A 15,995-nucleotide genomic window follows, 5' to 3' on the forward strand; every position below is an offset into this window, starting at 1 on the left:
AGCACAGCTGGCTGCCGCTGCTCAGCCCACTGGCCTCCTAAACCCAGGATCTTCCAGGTGCTGTTCTTGGCTCTCTTCTCACCTCTTTTCTTTTTTAAAAATTTACGTCATTTTTAAAGAATTGAAGTATAGTTGACTTACAGTGTTGTGTTAGTTTCAAGTGTAGAGCAAAGTGTTTAATATATATGTATACACACACACACACACACACACACACACACACAGAGGTTGTTGTTGTTGTTTAGTTGCTCAGTTGTGTCCAAATCTTTGTGACTCCATGGACTGCAGCACTCCAGGCTTCCCTGTCCTTCACTGTCTTCCAGAGTTTGCTCAGACTCAAGTCAGTCGAGTCGATGATGCCATCCAACCAACTCATCCTCTGTTGCTACCTTCTCCTCCTGCCCTCAATCTTTCCCAGCATCAGCGTCTTTTCCAACGAATCAGTTCCTTGCGTCAAGTGGCCAAAATATTGGGGCTTCAGCATCAGTGCTTCCAATGAATATTCAGAACTGATTTCCTTTAGGATTGACTGGTTGGATCTCCTTGCAGTCCAAGGGACTGTCAAGAGTCTTCTCCAGCACCACAGTTCAAAAGCATTGATCTTCAGAACTCAGCCTTTTTTATGGACCAATTCTCACATCTGTACATGACTACTGGAAAAACCATAGCTTTGACTATCTGGACCTTTGTTATCAAAGTGATGTCTCTGCTTTTAAATACGCTATCTAGATTGGTCATTGCTTTTCTTCCAAGGAGCAAGTGTCTTTTAATTTCATGGTTACAATCACTGTCCGCAATTATTTTTGAGCCTAAGAAAATAAAGTCTATCACTGTTTCCATTGTTTCCCCATCTATTTGCCATGAAGTGATGGGACTAGATGCCGTGATCTTAGTTTTCTGAATGTTGACTTTTAAGCCAACTTTTTCACTCTCCTCTTTCACTTTCATCAAGAGGCTCTTTAGTTCTTCACTTTCTGCCATAAGGGTGGTGTCATCTGCATATCTGAGGTTATTGATATTTCTCCCAACAGTCTTGATTCCAGCTTGTGCTTCATCCGGCCTGGCACTTCGCATGATGTGCTCTGCATATAAGTTAAATAAGCAGGGTGACAATATACAGCCTTGACGTACGCCTTTCCTCATCTGGAACCGGTCTGTTGTGCCATGTAATATTCTGTTGCCTCTTGACCTGCATATAGGTTTCTTAGGAGGCAGCTAAGGTGGTCTTGCATGCCCATCTCTTTAAGAATTTTCCACAGTTTGTTGTGATTCACACAGGCAAAGACTTTCACATAGTCAATAAAGAAGAAGTAGATGTTTTTGTGGAACTCTCTTGCTTTCTCTATGATCCAGTGAATGTTGGCAATTTAATCTTTGGTTCCTCTGCCCATTTTAAATCCAGCTTGTACATCTGGAAGTTCTTGGTTCACATACTGTTACAGCCTAGCTTGTAGGATCTTGAGCATTACCTTGCTAGCGTGTGAAATGAGTGCCATCGTGTGGTAGTTTGAACATTCTTTGGCATTGCCCTTCCTTGGGATTGGAATGAAAACTGACCTTTTCCAGTCCTGTGGCCACCCACTACTGAGTTTTCCAAATTTGTTGACATATTGAGTGCAGCACTTTCACAGCATCAACCTTTAGGATTTGAAATAACTCAGCTGGAATTCCATCAACTCCATTAGCTTTTGTTCATAGTAATGCTTCCTAAGGCTCACTTGACTTCACACTCCAGGATGTTTGGCTCTAAGTGAGTGAGCACACTATTGTGGTTATCTGGGTCATTAAAACCTTTTTTGTACAGTTCTTCTGTGCATTCCTGCCACCTCTTCTTAATATCTTCTGCTTATTTTAGGTCCATACTATCTCTGTCCTTTATTGTACCCATCTTTATATGAAATGTTTCCTTGATATCTCTAATTTTCTTGAAGAGATCTCTAGTCTTTTCCATTTTATTGTTTTCCTCTATTTCTTTGCACTATTCACTGAAGAAGGCTTTCGTATCTCTCCTTGCAATTTGGAACTCTGCATTCAGATGGGTATATCTTTCCTTTTTGCCTTTGCCTTTTGTTTCTCTTCTTTTCTTGGCTATTTGTAAGGCCTCCTCAGACAACCATTTTTCCTTGTTGCATTGCTTATTCTTAGGGATGGTTTTGGTCACCGCTTCCTGCACAATATTATAAACCTCATCGTACTACAGGTTCTTTATTGGATCCAATCTCTTGAATCTATTTGTCACTTCCACTGTATAATCCTAAGGGATTTGATTTAGGTCATACCAGAATGGCCTGGTGGTTTTCCCTACTCTCTTCAATTTAAATCTGAATTTTGCAATAAGGAGTTGGTGATCTGAGCCTCAGTCAACTCCCAGTCTTGTTTTTGCTGACTGTATAGAACTTCTCCATCTTTGACTGCAAAGAACATAATCAGCCTGATTTTGGTACTGACCACCTGGTGATGTCCATGTGTAAAGTCGTTTCTTGTGTTGTTGCAAGAGGGTGTTTGTTATGACCAGTGTGTTCTCTTGGCAAAACTCTGTTAGCCTTTGCCCTGCTTCATTTTATACTCCAAATTTGCCTGTTACTCCAGGTATCTCTTGACTTCCTACTTCTGCATTCCACTCCTCTATGATGAAAAGGCCATTTTTTTTGTTTTGGTGTTAGTTATAGAAGATCTTGTAGGTCTTCATAGAACCATTCAACTTCATCTTCTTCAGTATTAGTGATTGGAGCATAGATTGAGATTATTGTAATACTGAATGGTTTCCTTGGAAATGAATCAAGATCGTTCTGTTGTTTTTGAGACTGCACCTGGGTAGTGTATTTTGGACTCTATTGTTACTGTGAGGGCTACTCCATTTCTTCTAAGGGATTCTTGCCCACAGTAGTAGATAGAATGGTCATCTAAATTAAATTCACCCATTTCCATCCATTTCATTTCACTGATTCCTAAAATGTTGATGTTCACTCTTGCCATCTCCTGTCTGACCACTTCCAGTTAACCTTGATTCATGGATCTAACATTCCAGGTGCCTGTGCAATGTTGTTCTTTACAGCATCAGAGTCTATTTTCACCACCAGACACATCCACAACTGGGCGTTGTTTCTGCTTTGGCCCAGCCTCTTCATTCTTTCTGGAGCTATTTCTCTGCTCTTCTCCAGTAGCATATTGGACATCTACTGACCTGGGGTGTTCATCTTTCAGTGTCATATCTTTTTGCCTTTTCATACATGTCCACGGGCTTCTCAAGGCAAGACTGCTGAAGTGGTTTGCCATTCCCTTCTCCAGTATAGTAATGACAAGATACTGAGTATAGTTCCTGTGCTACAGAGTAGGCCCTTGTTGTTTACCTGTTTAATATATACTGTTACTGTTGCTCAGTCGTGTCCAGCTCTTTATGACCACATGAACTGTAGCCCACCACATTCCTCCGTCCATGGGGATTTTCAGGCAAGACACTGGAGTGGGTGGCCAGCATTTTATATACAGTAGTGTATGTGTTAATCCCAAACTCCTGATTTATATCCCTGACCCCACTTCTCTTAACACTACTATTAATAATAATAGCTGAGTGCTTACTATGGGCTTGCCAGTCACTATTTTAAGTGATTTACATAGAGTAACTCATTTAATTCTAGCAACAACTCTATGAGATATGTTACTCTTATCCTAATAGAGGCCAAGAAATTAAGGCAGAGAAGTTAAATAGGTTAGTCAGGCTTACACAGCTAGTGAGCCTGTGGTTTATCTTCACTCAGGCCACTTCTATACCACATTAAGCTCATTAGCCTCCATTTCTCTTCCTCATTACTGACAAACTGAAGCACTACAGATTGACCTATTTCAATCTCAAATTTTATTTTTCTCCTCTTAGGGTCTATATTTTTGTTAGTGATTACACACAAGTTCACAATCTCACTCCCTCTATAGAGTTAATCCGGTTGTTAGGCTTCTAAAATGTTCCTCACATCTGCCCTCAACTTTCTGTTCTCTCTGCCCGGGTTCAGGCCTTCATTGTGTCTCGTAACTGGGTTCCTCGTGTTGGAACTCTCCTCCCACTAACTCCCTTTCCTACCGCTAGGGTTATCTAACTCCCATCTGACTGTATTATTCTCCTACCACAACACTTCCAGTGGTACCCTATTGTCTCTAGGATAAAGGCCACAGTTGCGAGCATAGCACGTATCATCACACTGCCCAGTCTTAAATCCTACTCTGTCTTCAGAAGCCACTTTAAATATGCACTTCCAAGAAGCTTTGCAAGCTCTCCTCCATTGGAGTTTATTACATCTTCCAGTGAATTCTCCTAGCAATCTGTTTATATCTTTTACTATAGCTCTGTGTTTTGACTTGTGTTGTTTACAGTCATGTTTGCCTCTTGGTCTAGACTGTAGTTATATGTCCTCAAGTAAGTAGCAATGCTTGGGATAATGTCTTTTTTCAATTTATATATATGAAGGAAAGTTGATTTACAAAGTTGTGTTAATTTCAGGTATACATCAAAGTGATTTTATATATATATGTGTACACATACACATACATATCTATTCTTCAGATTCTTGTATATTGAGTATATTGAGTATACTCAATACAAAATATTGAGTATAGTTCCCTGTGTTATACAGTAGGCCCTGGTTGATTATTTTATATATAGTAGTGTATCAATGGAGAAGGCAATGGCACCCCACTCCAGTACTCTTGCCTGGAAAATCCCATGGATGGAGGAGCCTGGTGGGCTGCCGTCTATGGGGTCGCACAGAGTCAGACACGACTGAGCAACTTCCCTTTCACTTTCATTCATTGGAGAAGGAAATGGCAACCCACTCCAGTGTTCTTGCCTGGAGAATCCCAGGTTCGGGGGAGCCTGGTGGGCTGCTATCTATGGGGTCGCACAGAGTCGGACACGACTGAAGCGACTTAGCAGCAGCAGCAGCAGCAGCAGCAGTGTATCAATTCCAATCTCCTAATTTCTCCTTCCCTCAGCCCTGTTTTCCCTTTTATAACCATATGCATGTTTTCCACGTCTGTGAGTCTCTTTCTGTCCTGGAAATAAGTTCATTGTATTTCCTTTTTAAGATGTCACATATAGGTGATGCGTCTTCCCTGTTCACCTTAGTGTGATGATCTCCAGGTCCGTCCATGTTGCAGCAAATGACATTATTTCACTCTTTGTTATGGCTGAGTTGTATTAGGATAACGTCTTAAATGTGGGACTCTCGATCACAAACACAGTGAGTGCCACATGCTAAGAGTAAAGGGGCTCTAAATGTGTGTGATCACTTATTTATAAAAGCTTATCAGCCAAGCTGCATTACAGGAAAGTTTCTTTTATCCACTGATATTAAACTTCAAGGATTAAAATATTTAACGGTAAAACCAAACAAATATGCTGGAGGGCCAAGGCTGACTATGTAGGCAGTTTTAGATTAGAACAGATAGAACAGCTTGGAGATCTCTAGGAAGGAAGAGGTCAGAGGCAACCTTCTAAAGCTCTGTTCTCTTCAAAATGTTCTTTGCGGCTCAATCCTGAGCCCCTTCTTTGCTCACGTTCACTTTCTCCCTAGGTAATCACATCTATTCTCTGGTGTTCCCTTTCTCTGATATTCAGGACTCACCTCTTGAGTGATAACACTCATTTTTATATGTCAAGTCACAATCTTTCCTCAGAGCTCCAGACTTACGGACTGACAAATGGCCTGAGTTCTTGATAGTTTCAAAACCCATCCTGTTCCTTTTTCCACCACCCACTTGCTTATACTTGGAACCTGGTGTCATTCTTGATTCAACTCTTCTCCATCCTACCTCCAAGCCATCAGATACTGTCGACTTTCCTAAAACTACAGCCCAGGTCCTAGCCCTGTCATCGTGTGGCTTAGCTGGACGATAGCAATGACATCCTAGCTCATCCCCTTCAGTTTATTCTTGTTTTCCCTCCAATCCTTCTCTACATAGCTGATGTGTTTGAAAAAAAAAGGTCAGGCTCTTGCTTAAAATCTTTCAAAGGCTTCAATTTTTTTTTTTTTTTAATGAAATCCAAATCCTATAGTCTGGCCTATGACGAAGCACTTCTCATTTCATCATGGGCCTGCCTGAGTCACCACCAGCTCACCAGGCTCTGGGGCACTGATCTTTCATGTCCCGAAATGTGTTAGGCCTTTTCCTACCTCAAGGCCCTTGCAGATGTTGTACCGTTTGCTTGGAGTCCTCTTTTCCTTCCCGTTTTCATTGCTGGTGGTACCTATGAGGCCTTAGCATAAATGGCATGACTTTCCCCAGCCCCCAAGTCTAAATATGTTCCTGTGTTATTCTTCCTTGGATCTTGGACTTCGTATTTTTAGCCCTTAGACAACATGTGTCCCATCTCTTTCCCCTTTGCAGGCTGAGAGATGTAAAAGGGCAGAGGCCATGGAGGTTTTATTCACCTCTGTGTATCTAGGTTTTTCACTCTAAGCCAGGTAGAAGGTCAAATACTTTTTGAAGACATGAATGAAATGAGTCAACGTTTTGACCTCGGGTAATAAAGTATTTCCCCAGCAGGCCTGGGTGCTGTTGCTGCTCCTGGCTTCTACGTGGCTGTGCGATCTTGAGCGTTTCCCTGAAAGAGGTTTAAAATGCAGCTGTTCCACAGTCTTTTATGACATATATCTGGGGGCCTTCTCATGCCACAGCCTCACTAATCAGTTCTCTAATGGCATTTTTAAAGTAAACATTTGGAGATTATGGTAGGAAGGTTTGTTTTATTTTAAAAACCAAAACCAAAACACTGAGTATTTTCACTGTGTACTGTATGAAGAAATTTACTGCAGGTTGCCTTTACATATGTCTCTGATTCAAAATGCTTTTAGGTTTCTGATAATAATCAAATATTGTTTAACTATTAGTATGAGTAACAGTTAAGAGCTAGGCTCTGGATAAGTTCAAGTTTTATTCTTTTGCTCATTAGCTACAGACCTTGGGTAAGTCATTTAATTCTTCCAAACTTCAGTTTCCTCCTTTATTAAAAAAGGGATAATAGTATTTACCTTATAGCATTGTTTTGGGGACTACATGAGGTAATGTATGTAATGATCTTACCTGGCATATAGTAATCTCTGATGGGATATGGCTATTATTATTCATAAGTAATTTTAGAAAGACAGCTTAGTGGCATTGGACACTAAGTGAAGTATCAATCTTGAGTTAAGTTCTAGTTCTTCCAATCACAGCTGTGTAACAGAAGAAAGGTCATATGACCTCTCTGAGCCTTAGCATCCTCATCTGTAAAAGGTAGCAATCAAAATCAGTCTGACCTTCCTGGAAGCTTGTTTGACAAGTAAGACAAAAATGTAAAAGCATTTTATAAGGTATAAATCATTATATATTATGTATACATCTTTATGTTCAGCCATCAGCTTTTCCCTTACATTAAAAATAGGATGGCTGTGACTCAGTATTAAAGAAAGGCAGGTGTAGGGTTCAGATAGTTCAAAATTCAACTGATTATAAAACCAGAATAAAAATTTTAATGTTACCATCTGATATTCAGTGAAATTTGGCCACATTCCATGTGCTTATTAGTTGTTCTACTGTTAAAAAAATAAAAAAGACAGCCAGCAGGGTCATAAAAACCCTCAATATATTTGCAAATTGATTTTTCCAGAGCACACATTCAGTGTCCTGGAATTATAAGCAGTATTCTTGGACTCATTTCCTAAGTTCACTTATGAAAGGTAAATACCCTGGAGAGTAAAATGAGGCTTGCAGTCAAATCACTGTTCTTTCCATCTGACACATTTAGTTTGCTTTACGTTGAAGCTATTTTCACATTCATATGAATGCTCCTATTGAGTTTCTCTTTCCTTTGAGTGGTGTAGCAAATGAGCCAAAGCCAAGCCCACTGCTTTACGGAGTGGATTATTTATCATTCTGATGTCTCTTGTATAGTTTTGACAAGTCATTTCTGTATTAATTTGTTCTAAATGACCCTGGAAGCTTAACATTTTCACATTTTTTTTGGTGTCATTTATTCATAGGTATTAGGTATATGTTACTCTAGAAAAATGGCTTCACTGGTGTAGATAACCTTTTTGGTTCTTTCCTACTCAGAGTCTGACTCTATGATTGAACAAGTTACTAAACTTTTAGGGGCATACTAGAGCTGACAGCTAAACTGAACTCTCTTCTAGTTTTATTTATCACTTAGAATTGCTTAAACAGAGTAATTTAAATGGCAAATTCATGCTTAGTGTTTTATTAATCTGTAAGTTCATTTGTGTAATTTCTTTATAGATTTCACATGTCATACAATATTAGTCCTCTGATTTGCTTCACTTGGTATAACAATATATAAGGAAAACTCAACAGTGGCCACAGGACTGGAAAAGGTCAGTTTTCATTCCAATCCCAAAGAAAGGCAATGCCAAAGAATGCTCAAACTACTGCACAATTGCCTCATCTCACAGGCTAGTAAAGTAATGCTCAAAATTCTCCAAGCCACGCTTCAGCAATATGTGAACCATGAACTTCCAGATGTTCAAGCTGGTTTTAGAAAAGGCAGAGGAACCAGAGATCAAATTGGCAACATCTGCTGGATCATGGAAAAAGCAAGAGAGTTCCAGAAAACGTCTATTTCTGCTTCACTGACTATGCCAAAGCCTTTGACTATATGGATCACAATAAACTTTGGAAAATTCTTCAAGAGATGGGAATACCAGGCCACTTGACCTGCCTCTTGAGAAACCTATATGCAGGTCAGGAAGCAACAGTTAGAACTGGACACGGAACCACAGACTGGTTCCAAGTAGGAAAAGGAGTACGTCAAGGCTGCATATTGTCACCCTGCTTATTTAATTTCTATGTAGGGTACATCATGAGAAATGCTGGGCTGGAAGAAGCATAAGCTGGAATCAAGATTGCCAGGAGAAATATCAATAACCTCAGATATACAGATGACACCACCCTTACGGCAGAAAGTGAGGAAGAACTAAAGAGCCTCTTGATGACAGTGAAAGAGGAGAGTGAAAAAGTTGGCTTAAAGCTCAACATTCAGAAAACGAAGATCATGGCATCTGGGCCCATCACTTCATGGGAAATAGATGGGGAAACAGTGGAAACAGTGTCAGACTTTATTTTTATGGGCTCCAAAATCACTGCAGATGGTGACTGCAGCCATGAAATTAAAAGACGCTTACTCCTTGGAAGGAAAGTTATGACCAACCTAGATAGCATATTCAAAAGCAGAGATATTACTTTGCCAACAAAGGTTCGTCTAGTCAAGGCTATGGTTTTTCCAGTGTTCATGTATGGATGTGAGAGTTGGACTGTGAAGAAAGCTGAGTGCCAAAGAATTGATGCTTTTGAACTGTGGTGTTGGAGAAGACTCTTGAGAGTCCCTTGGACTGCAAGGAGATCCAACCAGTCCATCCTAAAGGAGATTGGTCCTGGGTGTTTATTGGAAGGACTGATGGTGAGGCTGAAACTCCAATACTTTGGCCACCTCATGTGAAGAGTTGACTCATTGGCAAAGACCCTGATTCTGGGAGGGATTGGGGACAGGAGGAGAAGGGGATGACAGAGGATGAGATGGTTAGATGGCATCACCAACTCGATGGACATGAGTTTAGGTAAACTCCGGGAGTTGGTGATGGATAGGGAGGCCTGGCGTGCTGCGATTCATGGGGTCGCAAAGAGCTGGACATGACTGAGCAAGTGAACTGAACTGATGTTGCTACAGATGGCATTATTGCATTCTTTTTAATTAGCCAAAGAAATCTTGAGAAAGAAGAACAGAGCTAGAGGTACGATGCTCCTTGACTTCAGACTATATTACAAAGCTATAGTAATTAAAACAGTATGCTACTGGCACAAAAACACACACACAGATCAATGGAACAGACTAGAGAGCCCAAAAATAAACCCACACATTTATGGTCAATTAATCTATGGCAAAACAGGCAAGAATATGCAATGGAGAAAAGCATCAATAAGTGATGCTGGGAAAATTGGACACTCACATGTCAAAGAATAAGAATAGAACATTTGTCACAACATATAAAAAGAAAACTAAAACACTAAGAATAGATTAAGGACCTAAAAGTAATACTGGGAACCATAGAAGTCCTGGAAGAAAACACAGAATACTTTTTGACATAAACTGTAGCAATATCTTTTTTGGATATGTCTCCTAAGGCAATGGAAACAATAGCAAAAATAAGTGGGTCAAAATAGTGGATAAGGAAGATGTGTATATATATATATATATGGAATGGAATATTTAAAAAGTGAAATTTTGCCATTTACAACAGCATAGATGGACCTGGAGAATATTATGTTTCGTGAATAAGTCAGAGAAAGACGAATACATATTTATTTTTTAGTCCACATATAAGTAATAACAGAATATAGCAAAATATAGACACATAGATATAGAGAACAAACCACTAGTGACCAGTGGGGAGAGGGAAGGCAGAAGGGACGAGACAAGGGTAGGAGGTTAAGGGGTACAGACTAAGGTGTGTACAGTAAATTAGCTACAAAGACATATTGTACAGCCCAGTGAAATATAGCCAGTATTTTACAAAAACTTTAAATGGAGTATAATCTATAAAAATTTTGAATGGAGTACAATCTATAAAAATTTTGGATCACTGTGTTATGCATCTGAAACTAATATTGTAAATCAGCTACACCTCAATTAAAAAAAAAAAATATATATATGTCTTTTACTAGGTTCAGCAGTAAGACATGAATAATGGGTGGGTTCATTCTAGATATTGCCTCACTGATGTCATCCTTAATTTTCTCATCTCTCACCCTTATCATCTGACAAAAAGCAATTCATGTCACTATCTCTTGATTCAGCCTTACTGTCACTACCTCTTACAATCCTTACTGCCCAAGCCAGCATCTTCAGTAGTTTAACAGGTTATCTGCTCATCTATTATGGTCACCTCCCTTCATTCTGTGTCTTGCAGCTAGAGTAAGTGATGCAAAACCTAAACTTTTAGTGGAAAGAGGCTTATGAGACCGGAATCTTTCTTACCTCTCCAGACACAAGGCCAAAACCTTCTACCAGCTGCACTGACCTATTCTCCCTTCTTGTTTCTTTCTCCTTCTGGCCTTGGCAAAATGCTGTAGCCTATGCCTGGAAGGCTATCCCAAACACCATCCAGTGTCTTCCTCTTTACCCAACTGAGTCCTATTCACCCTCTAAAACAGCTCAAGCATCATTTTCTCAAAGAAAACCTTCCCTGTCACCTCAGACAAGGTCAGATATCCAGTTACCAGGGTTAAGAGTGTGGGCTCCGGAGCTGCCCGTTAGGGTTTGCATCCTTTTTCTGCCGCTTTTTACTTAGGTGACCTTGGGCAATTCTGAGCCTGTTAAATGGGGATGATAAAGGTGCCAGTCCAAGAGGACTGACTGTGAGAATCAAGTGAAGGGTACGCCTGGAGCACTGGGTGAGGATGTAGAGCAAACGTTGTTATTTCCAGAGCTCTCTGCAGTTCCCAGGAGTTTCCTCAAAGCCTGAAATACTGAAACGACTGCCTACCATGAACTCTCCAAACACAAGGTCAGTGAGGACCAGGACCGCCCTAGTGTTGTTGACTAGTGATTCCCCAGCGCCTTAGGCAGAAAGCCTCATGGAGAGAAAGGGAAATCAATCCTTAAGTGAATAAGCAGGCAAATAATAAGAGTTTTTCTGGCGGTGGAGGGACTAAGAATTTCTTTGGGTCTTAGTTACAGTCACCTCACATACAAAATTTGGGGCAACGAGACTCTGATTTCTCAGTTCCTTATGGCAACACTCCAAATACCAGGATTCTGGTAACTGGGGAACAGCAGATGAATGGAAGTGGAAACTGGGATCTCTTTGCTCTTTGTTTCTGGGGGCTATGAAAACTCTTGGTGAACAGCCCTAAGAACTCATCCAGCTTTGTCTCACAGACTTACAAAGAGCTTTTCAAAGCTCTATCTGCTTTTTCACCCCATAGGGGCTTTCTAATTGTGGTTCTGTAGGAAGAACTAGCACAAAGTAAAGTTCAGAAAACAATATTAAAGGAAAACACCCTTCTTTCTGAAGAAAAATTCAGACAACTTTAAACAAAGCTCACTAAACATTTTAACTTAGAAAACACAGTAGTCCCATTAGCCTCCTATTTAATTTGCTTTGTTTATACAAAATATATTAAGTAGTACACAGAGATTTTGGTCACTTCATTTAAACTTGGCAACCAATATATTCCAACCAAAATTATAGTCTCAGATGCTGTTCTGCAAAAATGGTGGGAAACTGAATCAATACAACTTTCCAAGTACATTTATATGAACTATTTGTTGCCAAATAACCTTCCTGTTAGAATGAATAATGCTACTGCATCTTAAACACTGAGCCTTCACTCTTTGAGGAGACTCAGTGATCAATATTTACACTTGCTTCTGAAAACATCATTTACATTTAAATTCCTGACTAAATTGTGAAGAGAAAGTCTATGGACTGTGAGCTGGAGGCCATAGTTTTAGTGTGTGTGTGTGTGGGCTCCCCTGGTGGCTCAGTGGTAAAGAATCTGCCTGCCAATGCAGGAGACAGTGCCCGGGTTCGATCCCTGGGTCAGGAAGATCCCTGGGAGAAGGAAACGGCAACCCACTCCAGTATTCTTGCCTGGGGAAATCCCATGAACAGAGGAGCCTGGCAGGCTAGTTCATGGGGTCACAAGAGTCAGACACAGCTTAGCAACTAAACAACAACAACATTTGTATACACAAACATAAAAATGACTCCAACTGCATACTGGATATTCAAAGCTGTAATTCCGTGAAAAAGAGAGGAAGGGTGCAGGAGGCATGGATCACTTATTTGGTGAAATTAGATGTGCTAGTGTTGTTGATTTGAGCACACTTACTTACCACGTTGGTTGACCGTTTACTGTTATGAATGGCTCTTCTTTTCCACTTGACGGATTTCTTTCTTCGTCTTCATCTTATAAGCTTCTCCCTGTTTTGAAAGGAATGTACACATTAAGATTCGTGGTGAAAGAGTTTTCATTAAAAAGCAGGTTCCGTTCTGGTTCCTTGAGGCTAGATTAGGGTAAGTGAGACACAGTTTAAAGCACTTTGTCACTTCATGTCCAAAAATACCATCTATTTACCTTAACCACACAGCTCAGCAGCATCAAGGCAAGCTGGAGAGCACCATCAGAATGAATACCATGTTACTATACTTCACAATCATTCATTCTATTAGTGATCATTCAAACAGCCTGTCCATTTCCTGTGAAGCTAGAAGAAATCACTAAAGCTTTCAAGGCACTCAAACCCCCGTTGTAAAAAATATTAGTAAGTTATAATTTATGCCTTTTAAAGTCAGCAGAATGTTAAGCAATCTGTTGTAATGAGACGGAAATTTCTCAGTAAAGCACTAATCATGAACTAAACACCATGGAAGTGCTGTCGGGCTGAGAGACCTTTTCTAATTCGTGAAATTACCACGCCCTTCCTCTTACTCCTGACAAAGTAGGCACCCTTTTTCCATAAAACAAGACCTCTCTTCACTGAGCATCAAGGACACACTTCTCTGTGAGCAAAGTGGTTTGCACAAATGCTCAGCTTTTAACCTACTTAAAACAGAAAACGCAGTAGTCCTTCCAATTTTCTGAATTACTCCTCAGAAATTTTCAGTTTAGTTTTTTCTTATGTAAACACAGGTATTCAAGTTTCTTTTTTTTTTTTATTTTTATGAAAAGGGTAAGGTCTGAGAAAGGAAAGAAATGAAAAATAACCAGAGATGTTTTCTCTGGGAGTTAGAGATTCATTTGCTGAGTTACGCTGCTCGGTGATGACTTTGGTTCTTTAACTGGTACACAGGAGATGGGCTGTTGTTAACCCAGAGAGGAAAATCCTCTTCAGGCTAAGATGGGGGAGAGGGGGATTTGTATTCCCCTGTAGAATATACTGGAAAGAGATTCAGTGTAAGGATCTTATGACAAGCTTTTATCACTCTGACTTTTAATTAAACCTTGTGCATCTCTGGAAACAAGTGCTCTCTCTCCAGGTCCTTGGCTGCCGGTAGAGTGCGGGCCGGGAGGGCTAGGGTCGGGGATGGCCAAGGGATTTGGTTGTGGTGGAGGGTTTTTAAATTTTCTCTCCCATGCTTGAACTGGCACATTCCATCCTCCATAAATGAAATGATTTCTGTGAAAACTCTAAAGATAGTAAAAGTATATGGTGTTAAAGAATGTTAGGAAGGAAAGTCTTTTTCTTTGACCCTGATCAAATACACAAGATGTCAAAAGCAGCAAATGCTTCAAGCTGCCACACTGCAGATGCCAGGCTGTTAGGAGCATGTTCTAAAGCGTTCACAAAGCCTTTATCCTCTGCTTTCTTTCTGACAGTTCCTCTCCATTACCACGTCATCATGTTTTCTCTCTTGTGGGATAACAATTCGTCTTAGTACTTTCCGAGTGATCTGTATAGGAAGCAATAGTGAAAAGGAGAGCTTTTTCTCTCTTCTGTTTCAAGAGCTGACACTATAGCAAACAAATAGAAAATCTAAACCCAAGAGAAGCATGAAATCCCGTTGGTGATTACTTTTCTGGTGATGAGGTTGCCTTCTTCATCAGTAAACTGTTCTTCTGTGACAGATTCACCAGGAATGGTTTTTGCTTCCTCTCCCTAAAGGATGTGGCATAAAGATTAGCAATAAACTAGATGCATAGATCTCCACACCACTCCATACACCACACACATGCTCTGTGGAATTTTAGAAAAAGAAGGTATAAAACTCTACTTGCTATTCGAGGGCAAGGGGAGAACACTGACTCCATGGAATTATTTAGCAGTCAACAACATTCAAAGCATTAAACCTCAAATACATATAAGAATGATGGTTAGCAACAAACTCCAAGAAGGAAGAATTTGAAAATATGTAATCATACAATGCAGTTATACATCGATAGACAGACAAAAAGGTTTTATTTGTTGAAAAAAGATTTAGCTAATGATTAGAGCTCTAATTAGATTATTTCACTTTGAATAAATGTTTCTTCACTAGTTCTACCAAATCTCTCATTTTGGTGGATTGCCTTGTATCTAATTTGAATCTTAGTTGGGGTATTATATTAATCACTCTTTGCTTAATTTAAAAATTCCTTTACTGAGGGTAATATGTACATTTTTTTCTAGTACTGTGAGAAAAGTTGAGAGTACAGAGAAAACCTTATTTTTTTCTACACTTAGCCTTTCATAAGTTGTATATGCTAATAACCATGTCTGATGAAGTACATAGTTTCAGAATATCATCTTTAAGTGAAGGAACCCTCTGTGATGACTGATTAATTACTTAAGGAATGTTATGATGGCATCTTTCAGGTAGTGACTGCAATCTGATTTAGAAGAGGAAATTGTCAAGGTTCTTCCTCTGGTGAGTTAAAAAAAAGGGAATCAATTCTTAACTTGCCAAGGTGGCCTCATATTTTCCTGCTAATAGCTCAGTAGATTTAGATGGTTCCTTAATACCTATTAGCTTTATGATTATATGATAAGAAAAACCACTCAGAGAGCAAAAATAGGACTGTATTTATAACACATTACCTTCTTCACTGGTGTCAACATTAGGTCAGTCTCACTTAAGAGTTTTGGGGAACAAGAACAAACACCTTAAGTGCAGACCCACTTTAGAGACCTGCTGACCTGTAGTAAAACTTCTTGTTGAAGAGGTGACCTGGACAATGCAATAGTACTATGTACTATAGTTACTGTACCCTGTACTTTTTTCTTTTTTTTTTTAAAGGAAAAATGGCAAATCTTGATGAAGACAGCTGAGTTTCTGGGAGAGTCAGGATTCTAACTCTTTTAATGTTACGGTCATGGGAAAGGTGGTAGTTCTGAGAATTTTGCCAGTGTCTGCCGATGGTGAGAAATTCTATGATTGTTTTTATTGCAGCCCGTAGAAAGGAAGTTCTGGTTTAAAATAACAAAGACTAACTGAAATGTACCTTATTTTGCTAACAAAACTGTTTTC

General features: G+C 39.7%; 1 protein-coding gene and 1 long non-coding RNA gene across 9 annotated transcripts in view; one reads left to right on the plus strand and one right to left on the minus strand.

Annotated features, from left to right (window-relative positions):
• The window catches only part of LOC113885340, a 146,797-nt gene that overhangs the window by 107,229 nt on the left and 23,573 nt on the right, over positions 1 to 15,995 (plus strand). The gene's annotated exons all lie outside the window — the stretch shown is intronic.
• ANK3 (ankyrin 3) overlaps positions 1 to 15,995 on the minus strand; it is a 375,167-nt gene that overhangs the window by 6,359 nt on the left and 352,813 nt on the right. For 4 of the 7 annotated variants that reach the window (XM_027530607.1, XM_027530609.1, XM_027530610.1 and 1 more), the window contains 3 exons: positions 14,564 to 14,647; positions 14,382 to 14,441; positions 12,884 to 12,971 (listed from right to left, as the gene is read on the minus strand). In XM_027530607.1, coding sequence (XP_027386408.1) covers positions 12,906 to 12,971; positions 14,382 to 14,441; positions 14,564 to 14,647 — 210 coding nt within the window. In that variant the 3' untranslated portion in view covers positions 12,884 to 12,905. The remainder of the gene's footprint in view (positions 1 to 12,883; positions 12,972 to 14,381; positions 14,442 to 14,563; positions 14,648 to 15,995) is intronic. The other 3 variants (XM_027530608.1, XM_027530611.1, XM_027530613.1) reach the window with 1 other exon arrangement.

This window comes from Bos indicus x Bos taurus, chromosome 28 (genome assembly GCF_003369695.1).
Source record: "Bos indicus x Bos taurus breed Angus x Brahman F1 hybrid chromosome 28, Bos_hybrid_MaternalHap_v2.0, whole genome shotgun sequence".
Lineage (NCBI taxonomy): Eukaryota > Metazoa > Chordata > Mammalia > Artiodactyla > Bovidae > Bos > Bos indicus x Bos taurus.